We start from the raw sequence: 18,605 nt of genomic DNA, 5'->3' as shown, positions 1-18,605 counted from the left end.
TACAAATCGATTCCAAGACAAAAGATTTTTCGGCCAAAAAAAATCCAAGGCTAACCCCTTTGCATTTTTGGTGAAAATTTCGACGACTTTGAAAAGTGCTGCAATTAATTTTGTCAGGCACTATTCCGACGTAATTTTGCGAGAGGAATCGATTAAGCGCAGTTCCAATACGCTGCGAGCAACGGATCAAAAGTTAGAGGCAAAAAACTGCTCATTTTCGTCCTCATTTCTCTGCTGTTGGTCCTACGCTCTTTTTCGTGTGTTTTTTGAGTTCCTGGGGGTCGATTTACTCCGGAAAGGGTCATACAAATCGATTTCAAGACAAAAGATTTTTCGGCCAAAAAAAATCCAAGGCTAACCCCTTTGCATTTTTGGTGAAAATTTCGACGACTTTGAAAAGTGCTGCAATTAATTTTGTCAGGCACTATTCCGACGTAATTTTGCGAGAGGAATCGATTAAGCGCAGTTCCAATACGCTGCGAGCAACGGATCAAAAGTTAGAGGCAAAAAACTGCTCATTTTCGTCCTCATTTCTCTGCTGTTGGTCCTACGCTCTTTTTCGTGTGTTTTTTGAGTTCCTGGGGGTCGATTTAGTCCGGAAAGGGTCATACAAATCGATTCCAAGACAAAAGATTTTTCGGCCAAAAAAAATCCAAGGCTAACCCCTTTGCATTTTTGGTGAAAATTTCGACGACTTTGAAAAAAGCTGCAATTAATTTTGTCAGGCACTATTCCGACGTAATTTTGCGAGAGGAATCGATTAAGCGCAGTCCCAATACGCTGCGAGCAACGGATCAAAAGTTAGAGGCAAAAAACTGCTCATTTTCGTCCTCATTTCTCTGCTGTTGGTCCTACGCTCTTTTTCGTGTGTTTTTTGAGTTCCTGGGGGTCGATTTACTCCGGAAAGTGTCATACAAATCGATTTCAAGACAGAAGATTTTTCGGCCAAAAAAAATCCAAGGCTAACCCCTTCGCATTTTTGGTGAAAATTTCGACGACTTTGAAAAGTGCTGCAATTAATTTTGACAGGCACTATTCCGACGTAATTTTGGGAGAGGAATCGATTAAGCGCAGTCCCAATACGCTGCGAGCAACGGATCAAAAGTTAGAGGCGAAAAACTGCTTATTTTCGTCCTCATTTCTCTGCTGTTGGTCCTACGCTCTTTTTCGTGTGTTTTTTGAGTTCCTGGGGGTCGATTTACTCCGGAAAGGGTCATACAAATCGATTCCAAGACAAAAGATTTTTCGGCCAAAAAAAATCCAAGGCTAACCCCTTTGCATTTTTGGTGAAAATTTCGACGACTTTGAAAAGTGCTGCAATTAATTTTGTCAGGCACTATTCCGACGTAATTTTGCGAGAGGAATCGATTAAGCGCAGTCCCAATACGCTGCGAGCAACGGATCAAAAGATAGAGGCGAAAAACTGCTTATTTTCGTCCTCATTTCTCTGCTGTTGGTCCTACGCTCTTTTTCGTGTGTTTTTTGAGTTCCTGGGGGTCGATTTACTCCGGAAAGGGTCATACAAATCGATTCCAAGACAAAAGATTTTTCGGCCAAAAAAAATCCAAGGCTAACCCCTTTGCATTTTTGGTGAAAATTTCGACGACTTTGAAATGTGCTGCAATTAATTTTGTCAGGCACTATTCCGACGTAATTTTGCGAGAGGAATCGATTAAGCGCAGTTCCAATACGCTGCGAGCAACGGATCAAAAGTTAGAGGCAAAAAACTGCTTATTTTCGTCCTCATTTCTCTGCTGTTGGTCCTACGCTCTTTTTCGTGTGTTTTTTGAGTTCCTGGGGGTCGACTTAGTCCGGAAAGGGTCATACAAATCGATTCCAAGACAAAAGATTTTTCGGCCAAAAAAAATCCAAGGCTAACCCGTTTGCATTTTTGGTGAAAATTTCGACGACTTTGAAAAGTGCGGCAATTAATTTTGTCAGGCTTTATTCCGACGTAATTTTGCGAGAGGAATCGATTAGGCGCAGTCCCAATACGCTGCGAGCAACGGATCAAAAGTTAGAGGCAAAAAACTGCTTATTTTCGTCCTCATTTCTCTGCTGTTGGTCCTACGCTCTTTTTCGTGTGTTTTTTGAGTTCCTGGGGGTCGATTTAGTCCGGAAAGGGTCATACAAATCGATTCCAAGACAAAAGATTTTTCGGCCAAAAAAAATCCAAGGCTAACCCCTTTGCATTTTTGGTGAAAATTTCGACGACTTTGAAAAGTGCTGCAATTAATTTTGTCAGGCACTATTCCGACGTAATTTTGCGAGAGGAATCGATTAAGCGCAGTTCCAATACGCTGCGAGCAACGGATCAAAAGTTAGAGGCAAAAAACTGCTTATTTTCGTCCTCATTTCTCTGCTGTTGGTCCTACGCTCTTTTTCGTGTGTTTTTTGAGTTCCTGGGGGTCGACTTAGTCCGGAAAGGGTCATACAAATCGATTCCAAGACAAAAGATTTTTCGGCCAAAAAAAATCCAAGGCTAACCCGTTTGCATTTTTGGTGAAAATTTCGACGACTTTGAAAAGTGCGGCAATTAATTTTGTCAGGCTTTATTCCGACGTAATTTTGCGAGAGGAATCGATTAGGCGCAGTCCCAATACGCTGCGAGCAACGGATCAAAAGTTAGAGGCAAAAAACTGCTTATTTTCGTCCTCATTTCTCTGCTGTTGGTCCTACGCTCTTTTTCGTGTGTTTTTTGAGTTCCTGGGGGTCGATTTAGTCCGGAAAGGGTCATACAAATCGATTCCAAGACAAAAGATTTTTCGGCCAAAAAAAATCCAAGGCTAACCCCTTTGCATTTTTGGTGAAAATTTCGACGACTTTGAAAAGTGCTGCAATTAATTTTGTCAGGCACTATTCCGACGTAATTTTGCGAGAGGAATCGATTAAGCGCAGTTCCAATACGCTGCGAGCAACGGATCAAAAGTTAGAGGCAAAAAACTGCTCATTTTCGTCCTCATTTCTCTGCTGTTGGTCCTACGCTCTTTTTCGTGTGTTTTTTGAGTTCCTGGGGGTCGATTTACTCCGGAAAGGGTCATACAAATCGATTCCAAGACAAAAGATTTTTCGGCCAAAAAAAATCCAAGGCTAACCCCTTTGCATTTTTGGTGGAAATTTCGACGACTTTGAAAAGTGCTGCAATTAATTTTGTCAGGCACTATTCCGACGTAATTTTGCGAGAGGAATCGATTAAGCGCAGTCCCAATACGCTGCGAGCAACGGATCAAAAGTTAGCGGCGAAAAACTGCTTATTTTCGTCCTCATTTCTCTGCTGTTGGTCCTACGCTCTTTTTCGTGTGTTTTTTGAGTTCCTGGGGGTCGATATACTCCGGAAAGGGTCATACAAATCGATTCCAAGACAAAAGATTTTTCGGCCAAAAAAAATCCAAGGCTAACCCCTTTGCATTTTTTGGTGAAAATTTCGACGACTTTGAAAAGTGCTGCAATTAATTTTGTCAGGCACTATTTCGACGTAATTTTGCGAGAGGAATCGATTAAGCGCAGTTCCAATACGCTGCGAGCAACGGATCAAAAGTTAGAGGCAAAAAACTGCTTATTTTCGTCCTCATTTCTCTGCTGTTGGTCCTACGATCTGTTTCGTGTGTTTTTTGAGTTCCTGGGGGTCGATTCAGTCCGGAAAGGGTCATACAAATCGATTCCAAGACAAAAGATTTTTCGGCCAAAAAAAATCCAAGGCTAACCCCTTTGCATTTTTGGTGAAAATTACGACGACTTTGAAAAGTGCTGCAATTAATTTTGTCAGGCACTATTCCGACGTAATTTTGCGAGAGGAATCGATTAAGCGCAGTTCCAATACGCTGCGAGCAACGGATCAAAAGTTAGAGGCGAAATACTGCTTATTTTCGTCCTCATTTCTCTGCTGTTGGTCCTACGCTCTTTTTCGTGTGTTTTTTGAGTTCCTGGGGGTCGATTTACTCCGGAAAGGGTCATACAAATCGATTCCAAGACAAAAGATTTTTCGGCCAAAAAAAATCCAAGGCTAACCCCTTTGCATTTTTGGTGAAAATTTCGACGACTTTGAAATGTGCTGCAATTAATTTTGTCAGGCACTATTCCGACGTAATTTTGCGAGAGGAATCGATTAAGCGCAGTTCCAATACGCTGCGAGCAACGGATCAAAAGTTAGAGGCAAAAAACTGCTTATTTTCGTCCTCATTTCTCTGCTGTTGGTCCTACGCTCTTTTTCGTGTGTTTTTTGAGTTCCTGGGGGTCGATTTAGTCCGGAAAGGGTCATACAAATCGATTCCAAGACAAAAGATTTTTCGGCCAAAAAAAATCCAAGGCTAACCCCTTTGCATTTTTGGTGAAAATTTCGACGACTTTGAAAAGTGCTGCAATTAATTTTGTCAGGCTTTATTCCGACGTAATTTTGCGAGAGGAATCGATTAAGCGCAGTCCCAATACGCTGCGAGCAACGGATCAAAAGTTAGAGGCGAAAAACTGCTTATTTTCGTCCTCATTTCTCTGCTGTTGGTCCTACGCTCTTTTTCGTGTGTTTTTTGAGTTCCTGGGGGTCGATTTACTCCGGAAAGGGTCATACAAATCGATTCCAAGACAAAAGATTTTTCGGCCAAAAAAAATCCAAGGCTAACCCCTTTGCATTTTTGGTGGAAATTCCGACGACTTTGAAAAGTGCTGCAATTATTTCGTCAGGCACTATTCCGACGTAATTTTGCGAGAGGAATCGATTAAGCGCAGTCCCAATACGCTGCGAGCAACGGATCAAAAGTTAGAGGCAAAAAACTGCTCATTTTCGTCCTCATTTCTCTGCTGTTGGTCCTACGCTCTTTTTCGTGTGTTTTTTGAGTTCCTGGGGGTCGATTTACTCCGGAAAGGGTCATACAAATCGATTTCAAGACAAAAGATTTTTCGGCCAAAAAAAATCCAAGGCTAACCCCTTTGCATTTTTGGTGAAAATTTCGACGACTTTGAAAAGTGCTGCAATTAATTTTGTCAGGCACTATTCCGACGTAATTTTGCGAGAGGAATCGATTAAGCGCAGTTCCAATACGCTGCGAGCAACGGATCAAAGGTTAGAGGCAAAAAACTGCTTATTTTAGTCCTCATTCCTCTGCTGTTGGTCCTACGCTCTTTTTCGTGTGTTTTTTGAGTTCCTGGGGGTCGATTTACTCCGGAAAGGGTCATACAAATCGATTCCAAGACAAAAGATTTTTCGGCCAAAAAAAATCCAAGGCTAACCCCTTTGCATTTTCGGTGGAAATTTCGACGACTTTGAAAAAAGCTGCAAATAATTTTGTCAGGCACTATTCCGACGTAATTTTGCGAGAGGAATCGATTAAGCGCAGTCCCAATACGCTGCGAGCAACGGATCAAAAGTTAGAGGCGAAAAACTGCTTATTTTCGTCCTCATTTCTCTGCTGTTGGTCCTACGCTCTTTTTCGTGTGTTTTTTGAGTTCCTGGGGGTTGATTTACTCCGGAAAGGGTCATACAAATCGATTCCAAGACAAAAGATTTTTCGGCCAAAAAAAATCCAAGGCTAACCCCTTTGCATTTTTGGTGAAAATTTCGACGACTTTGAAAAAAGCTGCAATTAATTTTGTCAGGCACTATTCCGACGTAATTTTGCGAGAGGAATCGATTAAGCGCAGTCCCAATACGCTGCGAGCAACGGATCAAAAGTTAGAGGCGAAAAACTGCTTATTTTCGTCCTCATTTCTCTGCTGTTGGTCCTACGCTTTTTTCCGTGTGTTTTTTGAGTTCCTGGGGGTCGATTTACTCCGGAAAGGGTCATACAAATCGATTCCAAGACAAAAGATTTTTCGGCCAAAAAAAATCCAAGGCTAACCCCTTTGCATTTTTGGTGAAAATTTCGACGACTTTGAAAAGTGCTGCAACTAATTTTGTCAGGCACTATTCCGACGTAATTTTGCGAGAGGAATCGATTGAGCGCAGTCCCAATACGCTGCGAGCAACGGATCAAAAGTTAGAGGCGAAAAACTGCTTATTTTCGTCCTCATTTCTCTGCTGTTGGTCCTACGCTCTTTTTCGTGTGTTTTTTGAGTTCCTGGGGGTCGATTTACTCCGGAAAGGGTCATACGAATCGATTCCAAGACAAAAGATTTTTCGGCCAAAAAAAATCCAAGGCTAACCCCTTTGCATTTTTGGTGAAAATTTCGACGACTTTGAAAAGTGCTGCAATTAATTTTGTCAGGCACTATTCCGACGTAATTTTGCGAGAGGAATCGATTAAGCGCAGTCCCAATACGCTGCGAGCAACGGATCAAAAGTTAGAGGCGAAAAACTGCTTATTTTCGTCCTCATTTCTCTGCTGTTGGTCCTACGCTCTTTTTCGTGTGTTTTTTGAGTTCCTGGGGGTCGATTTACTCCGGAAAGGGTCATACAAATCGATTCCAAGACAAAAGATTTTTCGGCCAAAAAAAATCCAAGGCTAACCCCTTTGCATTTTTGGTGGAAATTTCGACGACTTTGAAAAGTGCTGCAATTAATTTCGTCAGGCACTATTCCGACGTAATTTTGCGAGAGGAATCGATTAAGCGCAGTCCCAATACGCTGCGAGCAACGGATCAAAAGTTAGAGGCAAAAAACTGCTCATTTTCGTCCTCATTTCTCTGCTGTTGGTCCTACGCTCTTTTTCGTGTGTTTTTTGAGTTCCTGGGGGTCGATTTACTCCGGAAAGGGTCATACAAATCGATTCCAAGACAAAAGATTTTTCGGCCAAAAAAAATCCAAGGCTAACCCCTTTGCATTTTTGGTGAAAATTTCGACGACTTTGAAAAGTGCTGCAATTAATTTTGACAGGCACTATTCCGACGTAATTTTGCGAGAGGAATCGATTAAGCGCAGTCCCAATACGCTGCGAGCAACGGATCAAAAGTTAGAGGCGAAAAACTGCTTATTTTCGTCCTCATTTCTCTGCTGTTGGTCCTACGCTCTTTTTCGTGTGTTTTTTGAGTTCCTGGGGGTCGATTTACTCCGGAAAGGGTCATACAAATCGATTCCAAGACAATAGATTTTTCGGCCAAAAAAAATCCAAGGCTAACCCCTTTGCATTTTTGGTAAAAATTTCGACGACTTTGAAAAGTGCTGCAATTAATTTTGTCAGGCACTATTCCTACGTAATTTTGCGAGAGGAATCGATTAAGCGCAGTCCCAATACGCTGCGAGCAACGGATCAAAAGTTAGAGGCGAAAAACTGCTTATTTTCGTCCTCATTTCTCCGCTGTTGGTCCTACGCTCTTTTTCGTGTGTTTTTTGAGTTCCTGGGGGTCGATTTAGTCCGGAAAGGGTCATACAAATCGATTCCAAGACAAAAGATTTTCCGGCCAAAAAAAATCCAAGGCTAACCCCTTTGCATTTTTGGTGAAAATTTCGACGACTTTGAAAAGTGCTGCAATTAATTTTGTCAGGCACTATTCCTACGTAATTTTGCGAGAGGAATCGATTAAGCGCAGTCCCAATACGCTGCGAGCAACAGATCAAAAGTTAGAGGCGAAAAACTGCTTATTTTCGTCCTCATTTCTCTGCTGTTGGTCCTACGCTCTTTTTCGTGTGTTTTTTGAGTTCCTGGGGGTCAATTTACTCCGGAAAGGGTCATACAAATCGATTCCAAGACAAAAGATTTTTCGGCCAAAAAAAATCCAAGGCTAACCCCTTTGCATTTTTGGTGAAAATTTCGACGACTTTGAAATGTGCTGCAATTAATTTTGTCAGGCACTATTCCGACGTAATTTTGCGAGAGGAATCGATTGAGCGCAGTTCCAATACGCTGCGAGCAACGGATCAAAAGTTAGAGGCGAAAAACTGCTTATTTTCGTCCTCATTTCTCTGCTGTTGGTCCTACGCTCTTTTTCGTGTGTTTTTTGAGTTTCTGGAGGTCGATTTAGTCCGGAAAGGGTCATACGAATCGATTCCAAGACAAAAGATTTTTCAGCCAAAAAAAATCCAAGGCTAACCCCTTTGCATTTTTGGTGAAAATTCCGACGACTTTGAAAAAAGCTGCAATTAATTTTGTCAGGCTCTATTCCGACGTGATTTTGCGAGAGGAATCGATTGAGCGCAGTCCCAATACGCTGCGAGCAACGGATCAAAAGTTAGAGGCGAAAAACTGCTTATTTTCGTCCTCATTTCTCTGCTGTTGGTCCCACGCTTTTTTCCGAGTGTTTTTTGAGTTCCTGGCGGTCGATTTACTCCGGAAAGGGTCATACAAATCGATTCCAAGACAAAAGATTTTCCGGCCAAAAAAAATCCAAGGCTAACCCCTTTGCATTTTTGGTGAAAATTTCGACGACTTTGAAAAGTGCTGCAATTAATTCTTTAGAACACTATTCCGACGTAATTTTGCGAGAGAAATCGATTGATCGCAGTCCCAATGCGCTGCGAGCAACACCTGTAAAGTTACAGCCGAAAAACTGCAGATTTTCATCGCCATTTCTCTGCTGCTGGTCCTACGCTGTTTTTCATGTGTTTTCTGCGTTCCTGGGCGTCGAATTAGTCTCAAAAGCGTCATAATAATCGATTTCCAGACAAAAGATTTTTCGGCCAAAAAAAATCCAAGGCTAACCCCTTTGCATTTTTGGTGAAAATTTCGACGACTTTGAAAAAAGCTGCAATCAATTTTGTCAGGCACTATTCCGACGTAATTTTGCGAGAGGAATCGATTAAGCGCAGTCCCAATACGCTGCGAGCAACGGATCAAAAGTTAGAGGCGAAAAACTGCTTATTTTCGTCCTCATTTCTCTGCTGTTGGTCCTACGCTTTTTTCCGTGTGTTTTTTGAGTTCCTGGGGGTCGATTCACTCCGGAAAGGGTCATACAAATCGATTCCAAGACAAAAGATTTTTCGGCCAAAAAAAATCCAAGGCTAACCCCTTTGCATTTTTGGTGAAAATTTCGACGACTTTGAAAAATGCTGCAATTAATTTTGTCAGGCACTATTTCTACGTAATTTTGCGAGAGGAATCGATTAAGCGCAGTCCCAATACGCTGCGAGCAACGGATCAAAAGTTAGAGGCGAAAAACTGCTTATTTTCGTCCTCATTTCTCTGCTGTTGGTCCTACGCTCTTTTTCGTGTGTTTTTTGAGTTCCTGGGGGTCGATTTACTCCGGAAAGGGTCAGACAAATCGATTCCAAGACAAAAGATTTTTCGGCCAAAAAAAATCCAAGGCTAACCCCTTTGCATTTTTGGTGAAAATTTCGACGACTTTGAAAAGTGCTGCAATTAATTTTGTCAGGCACTATTCCGACGTAATTTTGCGAGAGAAATCGATTAAGCGCAGTCCCAATACGCTGCGAGCAACGGATCAAAAGTTAGAGGCGAAAAACTGCTTATTTTCGTCCTCATTTCTCTGCTGTAGTCCTACGCTTTTTTTCGTGTGTTTTTTGAGTTCCTGGGGGTCGATTTACTCCGGAAAGGGTCATACAAAACGATTCCAAGACGAAAGATTTTTCAGTCAAAAAAAATCCAAGTCTAACCCCTTTGCATTTTTGGTAAAAATTTCGACGACTTTGAAAAGTGCTGCAATTAATTCTCTAGAACACTATTCCGACGTAATTTTGCGAGAGAAATCGATTGATCGCAGTCCCAATGCACTGCGAGCAACACCTGTAAAGTTACAGCCGAAAAACTGCAGATTTTCATCGCCATTTCTCTGCTGCTGGTCCTACGCTGTTTTTCATGTGTTTTCTGAGTTCCTGGGCGTCGAATTAGTCTAAAAGGCGTCATAATAATCGATTCCCAGACTAAAGATTTTTCGGCCAAAAAAAATCCAAGGCTAACCCCTTTGCATTTTTGGTGAAAATTTCGACGACTTTGAAAAGTGCTGCAATTAATTCTTCAGAACACTATTCCGACGTAATTTTGCGAGAGAAATCGATTGATCGCAGTCCCAATGCGCTGCGAGCAACACCTGTAAAGTTACAGCCGAAAAACTGCAGATTTTCATCGCCATTTCTCTGCTGCTGGTCCTACGCTGTTTTTCATGTGTTTTCTGAGTTCCTGGGCGTCGAATTAGTCTAAAAAGCGTCATAATAATCGATTCCCAGACAAAAGATTTTTAGGCCAAAAAAAATCCAAGGCTAACCCCTTTGCATTTTTGGTGAAAATTTCGACGACTTTGAAAAGTGCTGCAATAAATTCTTTCAGTTACCATTTCGATGTAATCATGCGAGAGAAATCGTTCGACCGCAGTCCGAATTCGCTGCGAGCAACGGATCAAAAGTTACAGCCAAAAAACGAAAGACGTATTCTCTCAATTTTTCTGCTCTTGGTATTTGCGTCGTAATTTCTCTACTGTTGGTCCCACGCTCATTTTCCTGTGTTTTCTGAGTTCCTGGGCGTCCAATTAATCTAGAAGGGGTCGTACGAATCGATTCTGAGACGAAAAATTCTCGGCTGCGATAATCATCAAAAAACTAAGGCCAACTTTATCGGATTTTCGGCCAAACTTCTGATTACGCATAGACTGAATACACCGGGAGCGACCGACCCAAAGTTACATTCGAAAGACCAGGAAATATTCCAGTGTTTCATAGGTGTCTGTTTTTTTGTTCATTACATGCCTGTCCCGCATGCTTGATTACCCTTTTCGTGCTCGAAACGAGCAAGCAAACAATGTTCACTAGGTCAACAACGCGTGAATAGTTATCGACGAAATAAATAAACTTTCAGTCTAGCTTTTGCAAAAGTGGGCCACTAAAATCACAAATTGCTATTTGAAACTTATACTTTATTTAACATTTTCCATGTTTCGTACAAGTTTTCGGTACTCAGTGTGGAGTAATTAAACAATTTGACAAATAGAGCTTAACGCAACGCTAAGACACAGACGAATGCAATAATATAACTAAACGTCACAGACCAAATCCGAATCTTATGTATGGAACTAGGTGTGTATTATACATCGACTTCGGTTAAATATGATAAATACTATATACGAGTTAGTTAGTTATCATCACAGTTTCGAAATACAGATCAAGTTTTGCCTAGCGTACAGGTGCAGTACACCTTTGCGTAATACGATCTATGACGTACGATATTGGTTTGTCTTCATTTTATGTGTTCAGTAATTAAATGAATAAACATCAATTTTCGTCGCATTTTCTTTGTATTTCTTCAAATTCTGTTTGTTTCCTGTTACAGATCTTTTTTTGCAGTCCTGGGGGTTCAATTAGTCAAGATTTTTTTGAGGAGTGTGGAGGACAGCCAAAGAACGACAAAATTCCTTTGTGTTGTTCCAGTTAGTTACTGTTAGTCATTCGCTGTTCAAGATGTCTTCATAAGATTTTCGAAGATCCAATCGGTTGAGCAAGAGTCATGATAATCGATTTTCAAATCAAAAATTCATTGATCTGAAAATTGCAACATTATTATTCCTAATCTTTGAACATTTCCAGCATAATTTTGGCCGATCTCGAAAAAAGTTAGGATCGATCCATTCAGATATTGTTTGGACGCGATGTCGTAGAGAATTTATCAATTGCGCATAGTTTCAAGTCGCGGTTACCATAGATCGGCAAACTTTTACCTATTTTTCACGGATTCTCTCAGCTGTTCATCCTACGATCTACTGGTTGTGACTTCTCATTTTAATTATACATACCAATCAAAAAAAGTGCTCAGTCTAACTTACTGGTTTTTCACCTTACAGGTTAACAACATCATTATTATATAAAATTGTTTACAGAGGAATATAATCCGCATTTTTGAAGCCTACATATTTCTTTGTTCTTTGTTCTAATGTCATCAGGGACTTGCAACATTTCGTATCATCCATGTTAATTTTCGTGAGAAATCCCGTTCGTATGTTTATTACTGTGACGGAAATGTAGTTCGAAACGCGCAATATGATATGCGTCACTTATCTAACCTGTATGTTCATCCTTTTATTCCTGTATTTCTCCACGAGCAAGGTTAATCGAGCTCTGTGCACCATTGACATCAATCTTTCCGAGCTTGAATATCTGGCTGGGCATCTTGACCCCGCAGAATGTCGTCGTCTGGTGGCGGCACTTCATTATAATTCTTTCGAACTTCCAGAAAGTATATCAGGTGCCGGTATGCCGACAAGTTTCCTCCGTATAATTTATTGGTACAGTTTCGAAAGTGCTACACCTAATTGGCTCCCTTACGTAGAAAGGAAAGTCAACGACGATATCCCCTGTCTTCGGCAACTTCTTCATTGGAATAGTTCCCCGGGCGAGGGTCGTGGACAAACTCATGAAGAGATCGAACACCGTCTTCGTCAGTTGAACCGTAATGATCTGGCCGACTGGTTAGGAAAAACAACGTTCAAGCAGCTTGGGAATGATTTGGATAAAGCATTGGATAAGCCCTTCGGTGAACAGGAGTCAGAAGACACTGTCGAAAGAAGAGTCGGGACCAACTATTTTGCGTACTCTATTCTTCCATCTTTTTCCTAAATAATGCCACAATTACATTTGTGCGGTAAAATTGCTATGCACGCTTGGTTCCGATGCACTTTATGAAAAAAAAAATTCCTATCTCTTTCATATCCCCGAATATTGAATGCGTGGAATTTCGTATTCCTCTGAATAGAAGTCTACAGTTTCAATCAATAGTTCAATTACTTCAGGGTTCTTAAACCTTGCGTGTATTTTAAAAGTTGAGTCTCGTGACCCTGGTGCCTTGTAGACCGTGAAGTACCGGTTCCAAAGCAAGTACCATTTCCGCCCCACGATTTGAAAGGACAATGCTAATTAGTCAAGTACTTTTCATTACCTCAGATCTGGTGAAACGATGGAGTCAATAGATCAGCTCGCTGAAGAAGATCCTTGGCTTCCTGTGGACACTCTTATGTTTGCCTCGTTAGTTCTATTGCTTACTGCCTTGGCGGTGATCTGCGTTTTGTTGGTATTCCATCGTGTCAGGCTTTCGCTTGAACAGCGGAATAATAATAGGTAATTACCTTGTGGAGTACAGTCAGCTGGAAGTGCTGACACAGTGGTTGATAGGATAAAATTAATTCGCGTTATCCAGTTACTACTCGATTGGTTCGAATACTGCATGTGCGTATAAACTTCTTATTCAAGCGCTATCGATCAGGAAAAGGGCGCAAGGAGCGGGTCAATCGTGACAGGCGTAAACCAGAAAAAGAGAAAGAGGATTAAAAAACGAAAGAAGAAAAATGCCTCAGTGACCCTCAATGATAGTAAGAAAAACTTACTACCGACAACGGATTCACTTCCGCCATTGCAGAAGAAGAAACGTTGTTGTGGTATTTCGTGTACCATACTGTGATTATATCATACCGTCAGTATTGTCGATACATGTATAGGTATACTTAGCTAGTCTGAAATAAAAACCTGATATCAGTCTGACAAGACACTTGAATTTGCGTACCTGTGTACACGGTATAGATTTTTCACCCAACAAAAGGTGCAGATTGCATGTTTATTCCGGAGACTCAACATCACGCGAATTATACTATTATATGCGACGTGAACTATCGATTGATGATCTCAGACTTTAAATCAAGAATCAAATCAGACTGAAAACGTAATTAAACAGAGTGCAGGGAGAGTCTCCAGATTAGAAGTTTAGCTGTATCAATCAATTAGCTTAAATTAATTTATTAAGGAAGTGAATTGAACTTCCCTATATCGCTGCCAAGGAAGGCACAGTACGTACGTGCAGTTTCCTCGAGATGTACTAATTATTCTCTGATTGGAGATACCTGGAGAATGCCAATGCGATCAATTACGCGATATTGATCCACCGCTTCGTACTTAATTCACATGAATTTTCCGACTCGCTTAGTTAATGAGATCTTGAAGCCTGGAGCGGTGTTAGAGTTGTTTTTCTGCCCTCTAATAAAAGGGTTGGATAACCCGGCAGCTTCACGTCTCGCACAGATATTCATTATCACATCGTATTATGTTTTATTGCTTGAACTTACATTTGCGTTTCAATGCCGCTTTGTTATTTCAGTACGGGTCACCAAGCGATTACGTTATTTAATGATGTAGAACCAGCCCACGGCAAAGGAGATGAAAAAAAGGAAACGGAGGTCGTTCCGTTATACGCATTTATTTTTATTTACAGTGAACGAACGAAGTTGAATGAACAATAATTATATAACAGTACGTGTGAAATCAAAACCCCATAGTGATGTGAGTGCAGGGATTTAGTGAGATCTAATTTCATTTCCTAAACGCCCTGGAAAATTCTAAAATTAACAAATCGAATAATCAGTTCGAGAACTGGTTTTAATTTCAGGAAGCTCCGGTCCAGGGGATATTTTTAATTTGTTAAAATTCACTTGTAGGAGGAATCACGATCGTACAATAATCTGGTAATTCCTTAATATTATAGAGTCCAAATCGAATGATCAATGCGGGAAAATATCAGTAACGCGCGTTTCAAAAACTTTATTTATATTATGTATTATTATAAGAAAAATGAATAAAAAAATGTGCACACATACATTCAATATAAATAAATTTAAAAAAAACGTTCAAATCCCTCCGGACTGCATATCCTTCGTATCATAATGACCCTCAGTTATATTCGTTTGCTACGATTCTCAACTCAGCAACGTGCCAACTCGATATCGTCATGTGTTTACGATATAAGTGAGGCCATTCTTCAAGCCACCGTAGTAACATTGAGGTGTAATAGAATTATAAATAATCGTTGCGATAGCATTGCTATATAAAAAAGAACGTCATTCCTTCTACGCCAGTAAACCCCGTAAAAGTCGGTTATGGTTAACAATAACATATTCCGTCCCATACTTTGCGCCTGAAGAACGAGGCCTTCGGCCTTGTTTATTCGGGTTAATCACAACGCGTACACCTTAAAGATGATGCTGTATACGAAGTCGAGAGCTTTGCTCCAGGCATCATTCACTTCTGGCGTCCACCTCGAGCCCAGAAATTCTTTGAAGACGGCCAGCAGTACCAGTTTGAGATTCTGAAATTATCACACGCCATTGTAACTGTTACGCATTTTATTGACTGGCAATAAACCAATCGCCAGTTCCTGGATCTAGTCTTCGCCCTATTTATACCGTATAATATTTGTTTAAATAATACTTTGGAACCAAGATATTTAATTCAAATATTATAATACTGACGACATAGGTATCAACAGTGAGTTTTCTTTCTTCGTTCTTTTCTTTCAACGAATGATCGAACGGTACGTAATACGTGCACAATGTATGTATTCGAATAATAACAAGGCGCGGTTATCTCTATGTAGCATCGTGATTGAAGCACGTTGCTCTTCACCTTGGCAATAGGGAATTTATAATCAGACGCGAACTGAATATTAAATCAATACGACCATTGTTACAGTCAACTGGCGAGGACAGTTCATGCGCGGCTAATAGAACACAATTTAAATTTCCAACAAAGACGTTGTGATTACTGATCAGCAATGGACCCAGAATCAAATTTCTGTAAATATTTTCAACGGCTAGAGTGAATAGCTAATAGTTCCGGGGTCTTCTGGATTCCGATGAAGGTAATGTACCTATAAATTCAATAACTCAATGCTCAAACTCACGTTAAAATGTTCTATGGTCTGTCCACGCTTATGGTGTTTCTCCCCAAGGGATATTAAAATAGCTTCCAGCAGGCCGGGATCCTTCAGGGAATCAATGATGGTACTTAACGCGTTTGCGATGGCCGATGCGTGAGCCTGAAACCTCTTGTTTTTTGGTAGATCTTCGTGGGGTGTATCTTTGAAGGCGTGAAACTGGCTCCGGTAATCGGGATGTTTGGTGAATAATCTGTTGAAAATATGTCAGTGGTACGTTATTTCAATAACATTATGTAACCAACCACATCTTATGGGTCATGTAGACGTTTAGGGTCGACTCGTATCGGGGTTAACACAAGGAAAAAAGCGCCCTTAAAAAGTATTACAACAGCACGAAGAAACAGAGTAAGAAAAGAGTGAGAAGAAAGAAAAAGAAACAAGATGCTACTATCAAGTAGCAAAGCACAATTGATCTGATTGTGAGTAGAAAAACCGCGAGATTACTCGCCTGCTTTCGTCTCATTTATTTCTTACGTATTCCGCAAGCCTAATTAGTGAGATAATAAATTACCTCACTTACCGATAACTATGTTCATGTATCTACTGATTCTCATGGAGGCTGGAATGCAGAATGATTTCTATTTGCGTGACGAATGAGAAAATTTATATCTAAGGTCAAGTTAGCTTGATTAGATATCGTAAAAAATCATAATTTATCGGTAATAATGAGATAAGAACATTTTCGCAAGATTAAATTATGCATCGAAATCTGTGCTTGCTGCCGATTTCTATACAATAATCTGATTATCACTAACGAAATCATGATGTGAACGTATAGACTCGATAACAAAATATACGCTACCAGAATCGTACATTAGGTAATAAATTCAAGGGCGATATAAATGCGCGGGGTAAAAATCACTCACCTCATCATAACTGCTATTCCAAGTTTCATGGGATCCTGTCGCATGATCCCCCACGTTTCTGTGACCAGTCTTTTTTGTTTTCCTGTCAGACCACTCGCCGGATCTAATTCGTCGTCACCAGGATATCCCCAATACGAAGACAACAAACCTCCCATGTCGCTACGGGGGGTATAAACAGAACAGTGATAAGCGAGGCATCGACTTCCGATAAAGTTTTGGAGCGTACTTTAAAAAAGCCGGGGGCAACACGTGCAGCTTTGAAAGGGAATGCGAGAATAATGCGACGAATGAATCGCCTGAAAATTACAGGGGTCACTTAAATTCTACAAGGGTAAAAGCTTTTGAATAATTACGATATTGCATAGCGCTCGAAATTTCACTGGTAGATCGAGAGCCCCGCGTGAATTTCATCGATCCTCTCGGAATAAGTTTAAAGCATACAGAAAGAGAGCGGTGAACAATAGGACGTGCAAAATGATTACTATCTGAGTTTCTGGATCGTCCGATTCTCAAATAAATACAGATCATAGTTTTTAGCTGCCCAGATAAACGAATAAACTGAGTGAACGGGATACCTCGATAACAAAATTCCAACATATTTCAGAATCGAGCGCAATACGTCTGTTTGAAGGAAAACGAATAGTTTTTCAGTCATGATCGTTTTCAAAAATTGCTGAATCAGTTCTCTAGTTTTCTTGATGGCAAAAGCATGCTCTGGACCGCTGCAGGAATACTCACGTAGAAAACGGGATGCAGGGTGAATAGAATTAACTTTTTCCCAGGGTGCTTGTTGAACAACACGTGTCAGCTGGTTGCGATTATTTTCTCACAGCACACAACGTACTGTTTAAATTACGTATGTGTAAATTGGTTATTTTACAGGGCCACTGCACTAGAGTATAATATTCTTCGCGAACTGTTGGAACAGTTTATAAAAAATTCTAGCGACTAGAAAATTCTGGTCGGTTGTAAATTTGCTAGATACATAAAATTAAAAAGTCATATCAGTGCACCGCACTCTTGGTATTCGGGTTATCGCTTCTGCTACTGCTGCTGCTGCTGCTGCTGCTGCTGCTGCGGCTCCCTGCGATGCTTTCACTGAATTGTATTTGGAAGCAGCCCGCCAGGACGGTCACATAAATATACCGACACCACTGCTCCTCCCTGCCCTGCGCCGCCGAGCAAACCGACGACGACGCTCATGACTCTTGGGACGCCCTCAACGTCCCTCCCCGCCTCGCAGCATTGATTGCATCACTTAAATTGCGCTGCAACTCCGTAATTAACACGATGATATGCCATGCGAGCACCGCACATGCACGCGCTGATCGATGATCATCGCCATGCTTCGACGTCGGCGTCGATTGCAAGCTCACTTCATTTAACCCTATGACCACCCCTCAAAAATTCACTCTTCGATCAGAGAAGATCACGGATCTCGGAAACTTCTCATAGAAGAGTTATGGTTTTCCATAGCGAATGATAAGGGCAAATTTCGCACGACGCTGAAGTCTTTTTTCTTACACAATTGTCACGAGGGATTAACTCGGGACTCGAAAGTTCTTGCCAGTGATTTATTTAGCACGAGATATCGATCGACAAGTGATGAGCACTGGAAACGATAGCATATACGAAATAGAATCTCAAGCACGTTAACGGCGGCCATATTGATTTTGTGACACCGTGGTTTATATTTTTATCCCACTTTATACAAGTTTTCGATTGACCTGACCTACGTCCCTTCGTAAAAATATTTAAATTCACCCAGTCGTTTTCTGCATTGCAGGTGCTGCTCTGTCACATATTTGTGAATTGCACGGTTTGACCTACAAAAATGAACGGTCGATGAGAGGAATCATTGCTCTATTTGCACTATATCCGGATCTACTGGATTATAAATGTTAACATGCATGATAAATGTTTGTTAGTTTCGACGTCATCCTGCAGAAGACGGATTGCAGTATCTAGTCAAGTTATAGTTACGTGCAAGTCGGGGAAGGATTTGATATTTACGGAGGCATTTCACGTACCTGCCTACCTCCGAGACAAAGCCTCGGGGATACATCAGGGATTCATTTTGCGTTCCATAAATGTTACAATATAGGAACGTGTATGTGAAATGAAAAGTGTATGATTGTACAACTTGGAAAATCACCGAGAAGCACCACGCCTC

The 18,605-nt window shown here is 41.0% G+C and overlaps 2 protein-coding genes across 2 annotated transcripts; one reads left to right on the top strand and one right to left on the bottom strand.

Annotated features, from left to right (window-relative positions):
• Positions 1-11,848: 11,848 nt before the first annotated feature.
• LOC124410146 lies at positions 11,849-12,424 on the top strand. Its single transcript, XM_046888308.1, has 2 exons — positions 11,849-12,059; positions 12,138-12,424. Exons 1-2 carry the CDS (start codon positions 11,849-11,851, stop codon positions 12,422-12,424), a joined length of 498 nt encoding a protein of 165 aa, XP_046744264.1.
• A 1,729-nt stretch (positions 12,425-14,153) lies between these two features.
• On the bottom strand, positions 14,154-17,588 carry LOC124410255 (hemoglobin-2). The gene is made up of 4 exons (XM_046888480.1): positions 17,171-17,588; positions 16,433-16,591; positions 15,531-15,756; positions 14,154-14,936 (listed from the first exon to the last, which is right to left on the bottom strand). The coding sequence occupies exons 2-4, from the start codon at positions 16,585-16,587 to the stop codon at positions 14,805-14,807; spliced, it is 513 nt and encodes a 170-aa protein (XP_046744436.1). The 5' UTR covers positions 16,588-16,591; positions 17,171-17,588; the 3' UTR covers positions 14,154-14,804.
• Between the last annotated feature and the right edge of the window lie 1,017 nt (positions 17,589-18,605).

This window comes from Diprion similis, chromosome 9 (assembly GCF_021155765.1).
Source record: "Diprion similis isolate iyDipSimi1 chromosome 9, iyDipSimi1.1, whole genome shotgun sequence".
NCBI lineage: Eukaryota > Metazoa > Arthropoda > Insecta > Hymenoptera > Diprionidae > Diprion > Diprion similis.
Note: the sequence above shows the minus strand (reverse complement) of the source record. Positions and strands in the feature narration are given on the sequence as shown.